This window comes from Cupressus sempervirens, chromosome 9 (genome assembly GCF_028749045.1).
Source record: "Cupressus sempervirens isolate cs-2001-9-10 chromosome 9, ASM2874904v1, whole genome shotgun sequence".
Taxonomy (NCBI): Eukaryota; Viridiplantae; Streptophyta; class Pinopsida; order Cupressales; family Cupressaceae; genus Cupressus; species Cupressus sempervirens.
Window position 1 is genome coordinate 310,878,404 of NC_143126.1, and position 10,929 is coordinate 310,889,332.

The window sequence follows — 10,929 nt, forward strand, 5'->3', positions numbered from 1 at the left end:
ACTCTTCGTTGTATTTCCAACATTCATCTTTTCTACCCATTGCGAATTTGCGAAAAATGAAAGCAAAGGCTGCTGCAATAAAAATTTATATGTAAAATATCAAAGTTTGAAGCTAATAAAAGCTACAAAACAACAAACCTTAGTTTGCAACTTAGTAAAAATAAAGAACATTCAAGATCTAAACTAAAAATCTTGAAAACTATAAAAATTTAACAAAAAATGCATAATACACTAACATGCAAAAAAAAAAAGAGCACTTACCTCTTGCAAATGAGTTGAGGAGTGTTGAGATTGGCTCCTTAATGCTCCTAATGCAATTGATGGCCTCCCCAAATGGATTGCTGATCTCTTTTGTGCTCTTTCTTCTTGCCGGTTAGAAACCTATGGCTTTTCTTTTCTCTTCTTCTCTCTCACTTTTCCTCTCTTCTACTCATGTTAAACAAATAGAAGGCCCTTTAAGGTTATAACAAAGAGAATAGGTCAAAAACAAAGTAAAAAAAACAAGCAATTTTTAAAAATTTTACAAGTCTATACTTTACTGGCCGCAGGCGATTCATGCCGATTTTATCAGGCGATTCATGTGATTTTTTTGATGAATCGCCCAAATCGGCGATTTAGGCGATTCACCTGATGAAATCGGCAATGGCGATTTTCGACTCCAAAAAAACGGCCATCGCTGAATCTAATCGCTGAATCACCAATTCAGGCGATTCTCGTTACTCTGATCCTTACAAAGGAAAGATTGTATTGTCTCCACTTTCATGTTTTCTTGCGGCACAATAGACATTGACCTTTGGTAGTGTGTGAGATGGATCAGAGGAGTTTGATGTTATACAACACTTTCAAATATTACTTTTGGCTCCTGATGTTGTCTCCAAGATTCTTGGAGGTAAGTATTAACTTTTAGTAAGTCACTCGGTCAATTTTGATCATCTTTGTTTTCATTGATTTCTCTCTCGCTCAGTCATTTTTTTGTTTCATTCTGATAGATTTTGATCACTGTGGGTGCCTGGGTGTAGTCGTGAGCTACAATTAATTAATTTTACAAAGTTTTCTAATTATAATCATTTATATAGTAAAACTCAGTCACAAAGTTTCACTTTTTGGAGTTAACAAGCTCTATTTAAATAGTAAAACGATTTTATTGTTAAAAAAATTCAAGAAAGTAATTGAAAAAGCTATAAACTTATAAATAATAGTTTTGAGGCTCATTTGGTATGTTGCAGCTCATTATTTTTTCTTTGGTCATTGAATTTGGTTTGATTTCTTTGGCTTTGGTAGTGGAAGCTCCACCTTAGTTGATATCAATCAGAGTGCATGCAAGTAGAATTATATGAAGTTAATTTTGGAGCTCACAAAGATTATGGAAGTTTGAGAGTTCCAAGCATTGATACAAATATATCAGGAAGAGTAGTTTGGATGCCTTGTTAAAATCCAAGGAAGGTTTGAAGTCATTTGTCACATTTTATAGAAGGCTTGGAACATCACATATGAAAGTTGGCAATTTAATGTTGTATAAGGTGAAATATGAGGCAATGGAAAAAGCTTTCAATTACTTCACATTTCGTATGGGGAGTTGTGACTTTATACCTAAAAGGGGAATTAAGGAGATAGATTATTTCAATTCTAATTCTAGGTTATTAGATCCAAGTAGATTAATGCAATCCAAACAATGGAGCACTAATGACAATAAAGATCTAATGGTTAAAGAATTAGAGAAAGAATGCAAGATCCTAAAAAACCCTAATTGTACAAAATGTAAGTAGAAAGAAGCTATGATTTGCAATTAAGGACTATAGATCTAGAAAGTAAATTTACTGAAATAAATAAAGAAAATAAAAGGCTAACCTTAAAAGGTGAATGAAAAATTGGATGGGATCTCTACTCTCTGTACTATTCTTGACAATAAATAGATTTGGTTATGGAAATGAAATTGTGAGATCTACAAAACCCAGAAATTGTTTGGCTCCTAGACATAGATGACTTTTCAGGACAGGGAAGAAATGCATTGAGTCCTTTTGTTCCCAATTGCAAATCTGATTTCCAATCTTTGATATTTGGCGAAAAGGGTATCCTGATCTGTATTGTTTTGCTTTCTGAAACCTATAACATGTAAGAAAAAGGGTTTTGTTTTGTTGATGGGGGGTTTCCCTTGATCAAACTCCAGTTAGGAATTAACCTTGAAATTGAAATAGAAATAGTAATTGCAAAGCTGGAAATGTAAAGTAAATGAACAAATTCATCTTACAAGAGTAGGATTTCTCAATCAAATGCAATGAACTCACTTTACCAAGTTGATTAGGCCAATAGGATGTAAATGCGATCTTGAATCAAATCGGATGTAGAAGAAGGATGAATGTTGAAACCCTCTCTTGATGACAAAATCCATTATCACCAGTGGAGGAAGCTAGATCTTGAAAGATTGTGGCATGAACATGGAAAATTGATGATGAATCCCTCCAAATGGATTCCTTTGAAGCTCTTTGAAATCACCTTGAAATCAAAGGATCTCCTCTCTAATGGGTTGCAAAAGGATCTCCTTGAATGCTCTTGAAGATGGTTTGATTGCTTGAATGCTTGGGCGCAAGTATCTATTGATTATGGATTCTTGGTTATTTTTTCCAGATTGCCAAATGAAGAGGGAAGGTCTCCTTTTATACCAAATCTCAAGTGTACATGCGAGAGAGCCAACCTAGGAAAGTATTTTTGATTTTCCAAGACCTAAGCCTAGTATCCAAGATATCTCTCTCCTCAGAGACAAAGCCGAAGTCGGCTCTATTCACCAGGATAGATCCAACCTCGTCCATGTCGCAGACGGACAGGACCTCAGGAATTCTTCAGGGGTCTTGGGGAAAGTGAATAGAAAAGTGGGAAAATGCAGAATCAGGGCCCAAAAAGGTGCAAAAGCAGATACATATTTGTCAGCCTAGTTGAGGCATTTAGGTCAGATCCAAACATCTTGTAAAGGGGGGCTAAGAAATGTCCTAACATAGAGTGCATCCATTTTAAGATGATACAAATGCTCAAGAATAAATTTCCTAACTATTTGAAATTTGAGCTATTGCTAATTAACTTTTGGATGCCATATTTTTAGCATTGGAAATGAATTGAAAAAACTTATTGGTGTGAGTTTGGTGTGATGGAGTGATTAAATGCCAAAGGACTAGATCACTAGGATAGTGTGAGGCATTAAAGGAAAGTTTAATCTTGCAGAATGTGTTTGTGGGTTCTGTACATGGACAATAAGGGGTATTTGAGCCACTTTTGGAGGCGTTTTCACCTGCAGCCTCTTCATTCATTGGACGCTGGATTGTTAGGGTTCTTTAGCAAGTATTTAAGAGACTTGAAGGGATTCCAGTCAGCCATGGGAGATAGAATCTCATTTCTTCTGTAGATATTTGACCTCTTTCTGACTCTGCATGCAAGGAGGACAAATTCGATTGGAAAGAGAGTTTATGACTGTAATTAGAAGAGAAAGGAAGAGACTGAATGCTGAAGTTGCAGACCTGGAGTTTCTGGGGTGGATTATTCTGTATCGAATGACTAGTTGTTGATTATTTCAGTCACTGAGGAAGATTCAATTCTCTTCAAAATTGGGTTTATGACTGACAAAGATATTAGACAATTTTGTAACTGCAACTCAGTCTGCTACAGATTTCATGAAATCCATGCTTCATTGTATTTTCATTCAAATAATTTTGTGCAATAAATTAATGGAAATTTGAACACACAAACACAATCTGTAAGCAAAAAGAAAATCTTATTCTGCTTAAAAGTATGCAACCTATTTGATACAATTTCCTTGGGTAGAAAGTGTTGAAATTTCAGCGAAAAAATTAACAGGGGTAGCATCTTACAGGTAAAGTCATCCAAACTTTTTCATTCATTCCATAATTCATGACTAAGCACTCCTGACTTCTCACCTTCGTGATTCTGCCTATTGCTAATCTGATAATATCATAAATCATATCAATTTCTTTGTTTAGATTTGTTACAAGTTATCTACTTAGAAATTCCTTCTGTGATTTGGCCTATGTTCAATACTAACAATCATCCTATTCTCTTCGTGATTTGACTTAGTTACAAATGTTAGAATTTAAACTTGTTCAATAAACTGGTAACCATATTAATGTATAAAATAATAAAAGTAAATTGGTCAATTGTTTTGGTTTCTTTGTTGGCCAGTTGGGAGCAATACTTCCTGAATCTCTAATTCCTCTAGATTAAGTATGTCACATTGGCTTAAAAGTTACTCTCCATCCAATAGCTAGTCTTCTGCATTTCATAGTATTTTTACAAAATGGGTGCTTGACTCAATGACTTTTGGGATTGAATTTGAACCCTTAATCTCAGTATCTCAAAATAACAACAAAAGATGATCTACTAAGAACTCGATATTTGTTTTTTTGTGTATTTGAATTGAAGCAAATTTTTAAATACATAGACTTCTACATTCTGTCTCAAACTGAATTGTTAGATATATCTTATATTGTAACCATTATAGTTGAAGATTGAATTTTTTTATTGGTAAACGTTGTGCAGGGAAAGCAATGGAATTTGGATCTCCCGCATCCTTGCTTGGACAATCTTCTTCAATTTTCAAATCTTTAGTCACAGAATATTGGAACCGTTCTAAGTCATGGTGCTGAATCTATTTAGACTTCTATAGAGATATGCGGTCAGTTTCAAGAAATATAAAGTACCAAAATTTTGTAGAAAATTGACGATGGTGAATATTACTTTTATAACCTTAATTACATTTCTTTTCCACAAAGTGCTTAATTGATCTACTATAGTTTTAGCAGAGTTTCTCTTTTTCTTTTCATATTTACAATTTATAATGTGTTTTTTTCCTCCTTTTGCCCCATAATCCCATGGCATGCATCAACTTTTGAATTTACTTGACATAATTAGTATAGCCTCTAGGATATTCTATTCTTTTCATTGTGCATGTGCACATCAATATACCTCTACTTTTCCTTTCTTGACTAGTTGCTGCACAAATTATTCTCCTTGTGCAATTCATCAAACAGTTAATGGAATAAATGGCATTGTAAGGCATATCAATGCTAATTTTAAGCACATCAAAGGCAGAATCTGCGTCAGAATTTCCTCATAAAGACAAGAGCTGCACTGCAGCATAGTTCTTGTCAAATTCTGGCAGTGCAGATATGAAATAATGTTGGTTGTATGGCTAAAATTATATTATAGTTTGAAATCTTTGATGGTTTTCAATAATGCAAGTGGAATGAAGTTTGCAGTGTGCATATGTAATAAATTGATAGTCAATTAACCTTGCATGTTTTTATGCATGTGTCAATGAATTTTGCAGTCATGGGCTTCTATACATGGATGATGGTGTAGACTTGTGTGTCTTTTACAATGCCTAGATCCGGTTGCCTTTCATCTCTAGATCCTTTATCTTATAACTTCAAAACCATTATATGTCACCTTCAGTTGGTAGTCAATCATAGAGCAATGCAAATATCTCAAGGTGGATCTGTTGGGTGAACTCCCCTAATTTTTGTAATGTTCGATGCTTCTTACTCGGAAAATTTCTTTGCTTCTATGCTCAACCTGGTGAAAAATTCGACTTACACATAAGTGAATTGTTAACTGTTAAATGGTCTATCAAGATTCTTTAAAAGGTATATCAAAATTCTAAATATAAATTGTTCACAAACGAAAATATTTAGGGTAACTTTTATGGCTATTAACTCTTCATAACTTTGTGTTGCTAAAAAATCTACAAACTACCCTATCATTAAATGGGTTGTAGTTACACAATGAGAGTCAAAACTTTTGGGTATCAGTTCTCCTATTGTCTGTATGATCTGGTTTACCATCAATGGGCATGCTTAGTTTGTGCAAAGAGTTAGTGTAATCCACGATATGTAAATATGACATCTTATTTTCTTTACCTATTCACTTTGTTAGATTCATTACTTTTCTGTTTTAAAACTATACTGTACAGTCCATGTAGAACTTGGAGTTTTCATAATAATCAGTAGAGACAAGAAGGGGAAAATATTCACACCTCTTTGGTTTCAGATTTAGATTAGTATAAAGGTTTATGTACATTAAAAGCATAAAGTTGAAGATAAGGAATAAATGCTCATTCTATTAAGCACAAATTTAGCTTACATAAAAACATGATTTTTCGTTTGCGAAAGAGAACTTGAAAGTTCATTAAAATGATTTACAATGTTACAGAAATTAAGCCTTCCTGGATGGATGTATTGTAGCATTCCACACCATCTGTGTTTTCCTTTAGATGGAGGACCATAGAGAATCAATCTCGATAATTTTTCAAACACCAAAGTTTCCCATGGATGCTTTGTTTTAACTAAGCGTTGTTCTCATATGGAATTTGTTGGGTGTATATTTTGTAACCGATAGTGTATAAAATCAGTCACAAAATAGGTAGATCAGCCATAGCGTGTGAGACAAAGTCTCTCCTACCTTAAAGTGAAGGCTCGCCTTTCCCACCGTTCCTTGGATCAACTCAAGGTAAGCAAGAAGTTGATAGATTTGAAAGGCTATTATCCATATTCTTTCTTCTTAACTTTTAGAAAAAAATCTACTTAGCCGCAGAGCGATTGGGGAAGATGAAACCTTGAACTATACTTCTATCTAAAGTTGTAAACGGTGATACCGATAAACCAACACTAACTCAAAGGCTAGCTGAAAGCGTACCAATTTGGCTCTAAGTTCGGTCTTAATCTATGTTGTAAGAATAACCTTTACTATTATGGCACAAAGACTTCCAAAAGTAGAGAATTTAAACTATTTTTGTGAATTAAAGAGATACAATCTACAATCAAAGCTCCTAGTCTATGTATCACCACAACCGCTCCCAGTCAAAGCTTCCAACTTGCACAAGTCACAATTGTACTCAATCAAAGTTTAGCTCCAATTGTTTCTTTTTATTCACTTTTCTTTCAAAATAGTACTACACAATTAAAGTTATGCTTGTACAATTTCTTTAGAGCTTTTTTGCATACAACAAAGGATGATTTTTACAATGAGGGGGCACTCCTTTATATAGACAAAGGAGTTGAGAAAAATGAGGAAAAAGTAGGAGCAACTCAACCAACTTTGACCCGGTCTAACAAAAAAGAGAAATTATTGGATTACATGTCATAAGGACATGTAAATCGAATTACATGTCATAAGGACATGTAAATCGAATTACATGTCATAAGGACATGTAAATCGAATTACATGTAATTACACAATTTCCTGCAATACATCATCTCCAATCTACAAACATGAAAAATACTTGAAGAAAATGTTGAGGTTGTTGACTCTGAATGAATCAATCCTGTAGATTGCCGTCAAAGGCTTTGTACTTGATGCAAATCTAGATGATCACAGGATTGGGAGATCTTGAATTTTGTGCCACTGCATTCACCTTGATAATCATGGTGTTGTGTCTTTTGATAGCCTCTTACTCTCTTTGATCCTCTTACTCTCTTTGATGAATAGTCCGTTGTCATTTGAAAACTTGATGTAATCAAGCTTTTTTTTGTTCGAGTTGTCATAAATTCTCCTTTGTAGATTAGCACATTTTGGAGTCTTTAACAATTTGAAAACTTTCTTGATGGTGTCTGGATGTAAACTCGAAATAACTTTCCATCAACACCTTTAACTTTTTTCTTTTTCTTTTTGAAGGAAGTTGCTTGGTGCATTTCCACGCGAACTTAGGTTCTTAGACAATCATTGGGAAAATGGAGACCAAATGAATTATTGCTTCTTGAGGATCAAAACATATCTTCTCCATGAGATGTCTATGTTCTTTGAAGAAGTTCTAACACATCTAGAAGAGTGCACTGCACTTTGGGATTTGAGTTACAATGATGAATCCATAAGGGATGAATGCTCGAAGTGTGGATAAGACACTTATGGAACACATATGATGACTATAAATGAATCAGAAAGCATATGTATTTGAATGAAAAGGGCCAAAGTTGAACTCTCCGGATGCAATTACATGTAAAGTGACTTACATGTAATCATTGTTTTTATGCGAATATGCAATTAGTTTCAGAGGATAGAAATGTATGAGATTGCATTAAGTGCGGATGATGAATGAGATCACATGGAAACACATATGGAGAATAAGGGGAGGATAAGGTGCAATGTGTTATGACATGTAATGATGTATGTGGAATGAAACAATGTATTTGCATGGAAAGATGAAAAAGTGGAATGATCTTGCATTCTTGGGAAAAAAATTGCAATTTTTTCAAAAGAAGAAAAACAAAACAACAACCAACCAACCAACAAACTAAACACAAAAAGAAAGCATACCTTTGGTCTTTGACTCAAACATGACAAGAAGCAAATTGCTCTCCTATGCAAATTCAAATTTAGAATTTGGGGAAATTTTGAACACTCAAAAATGGAAGTTTTCTCATTTAAAGAGAAATTGCACTTCTCATGTCACATCTTGAGACAAATGTACAAGGATAAAAAGTTGCAATGAAATAGCAAAAGATTGAAAACTTCAACATGTTATCCAAAGAGCCAAAAGAGGAGGATTGATAGGTTTGAAGAAAAGTTCTCCAAATTCGAATCCACAAACAACTATATTGACTCCAAATTTGCAAGTAATGAATATTGATGAGCATTGAATGGTTGTTTCTGGAGAGAGATGCCAAAAATGTGGTCTATTTCGGCTATTACATGTAATGTTTTTGGCAAAAACCAAGTTTCAAGCCGTTTTTGGTTAAAAAACGTGGTCTCTTGCTGCTATCTCATAAGTCATTTTTGCTATTGAGAGGCAAAAATGTGTTCATTTGAAGCAAACACAAGGATTAAAATAGCAAAACGATTTTCCCTTGAACAAAAATGTGGTAAAAAAGCCCCAAATATGGGCATTTTTCATCAAAATGTGCCCTCAAATTGTCATAAAATACACCATTTCTTGCAAAGAATTTGAATGCCAAATATGTGGAAATGCATTCAAAATCCAGAATGGCCTTAGTTAGAAGGATTCCAGTACATAAAATGGGCGAATCTAGATATTTTAATGAAAAATGTGTTCTTGAGGAGCAAATGTAATGTCCCCATTTTAGCAGTTGACCAAGTGTGTGTGCGTTAGCCTTGTTCTACATGGTCCCGAGGGCTAACGAAGGGTTTAATGGGATCCTAGAGTGTTTTGGCCTAATCATTTCCAGTTTGGGCCAAACGAAGATGATTTACTCAATTTCAGGCATATTTACTATTTTTAGTAAGTCGGCAGGACACAGTGCAGGTCAACTTTGGAGATTGGATTTGATACTCCTCGGTGAGAGCTTTCAGATGAGCTATCACTCGCATTATTCGGAGTCCGATTGCTAATACATTTTAATGCCTGAAGTTTTATTAAAGTAACGTCTAATTTAATTGTAAAATATTAAAGTGTTACTTTAATATTTATTTTATGGGGATGTGTACCCAAGGGAGACATAAAGGGTATTCTAATATATGTTTTATATACTACACATCTTTTATCCCACATTGCCCATATGAGTTGTGCGGACCCTTGGAAATAGACTAAAAGGAAGCATTTGTGGCTTCATTAGCCAGGTTGAATATGAGAAGAAATTGGTGTGTGAGTTGCAGTTCCATTCTTGGCATTTGAGGACGTCTATCCTCTCTTATAACATTCTAAACGTCATTCCCTTGGGGTTTGGCCTTTGGAATTCTTTGTTATTGGCTTCATTATCAGGCAATTTAGTTGCATTTCCAACTACAGGCAGATTTGGTATTTTGCTCATATCTTCTTCACTACTTTTCCGACGCTTATGCCGCTTTGAGGGAATGATATTACAATGGTAGTGGACTGATTGAAGGACAAAGCACTGTAGCAACAAGTTCGAAAGCATGGGCTGAAGTATTATGTCAATACTGCTGAAGTAATTAGTGAGTTGATAAATTTGCCATGTATTTGATTTTATGAATTCTAAAAATAACATTTTATTAGCAGCAGTTCATTTCCACTTTGCATATTATTGTAGTTTCTTTCTTGTTTATGTTGTATGATACCAATTCCATGCACAAAACACAACAAACAAATAAACATTTGATTTCCAGAGTTATAAGGGGTTTAAAACATTAAACGGAGAAATAAGAGGTTGAATGCAAACTGTTTGACAAAATTTCTTTCAGCAAATTGGTTTAGATTTTTGGGACATCCAGGGGTGCCCATTACAGCAAATGCATGAACGTTTTGCCCTTGGAAGCCAGAATCGGGTTCTTAGAATGCATTTGCATGTGTCTCAGGAAAATCACATTCTAGGAGGGAGATTGCATGTTTTAAAATGCATTAACTTGACTTCTTATGCAAATCACACTCTAGGAGTGTATTTGAATGTTTTAGAAACTTGTACTTTAACTTTTAAGTGCAAATAGCACTCTTGGAGGAGCATTACATGTTTTAAAAACTTGTTCAAACATGCCTATAGTGCAAAATCGCACTCTCCAAGAGCCATTGCATGTTTGAAAAAGGGTCTAAGATGCAAATCGCATTCTAGGAGACCCATTGCATGTTTTAAAATATATGCATTTACATGTTTAAGTGTTTTTAAAATGCCCTTTTTAGCGCAAAATTGTGGTCTCTAGAGGCATTTAAATGTAAACATCTAAATAGGTTGAAAAACATGTATATGCACAATGTAAATGATCAATTAAGCACACGTCTAATTGATTTTAGAGGAAATATTACTTAATTGGGTTAAAATTAACATTTACACTATACAGTTTAATTACTGTGTGCAAATATCATTTCAAAATATAATATTCAACTTAGATGTTTTAAAAAAAACATAAGGCAATTCAAAAATAAATCAAACTATATAGTTAATAAAGTCACTTAAGTGAAGATTCTAGAAAGCAACTCAACATGAAAATATAACATTAAGTGCACTATAGTCACTTCAGTGA

At 34.2% G+C, this 10,929-nt stretch overlaps 1 protein-coding gene across 4 annotated transcripts in view; it reads left to right on the forward strand.

The window, feature by feature from the left end:
- LOC149538629 (putative ABC transporter C family member 15) overlaps positions 1–4,804 on the forward strand; it is a 197,981-nt gene extending 193,177 nt beyond the window's left edge. For all 4 annotated transcript variants that reach the window (XM_089799941.1, XM_089799940.1, XM_089799943.1 and 1 more), the window contains one exon: positions 4,543–4,804. In XM_089799941.1, coding sequence (XP_089656067.1) covers positions 4,543–4,649 — 107 coding nt within the window. In that variant the 3' untranslated portion in view covers positions 4,650–4,804. The remainder of the gene's footprint in view (positions 1–4,542) is intronic.
- The last annotated feature ends 6,125 nt before the right edge of the window (positions 4,805–10,929 follow it).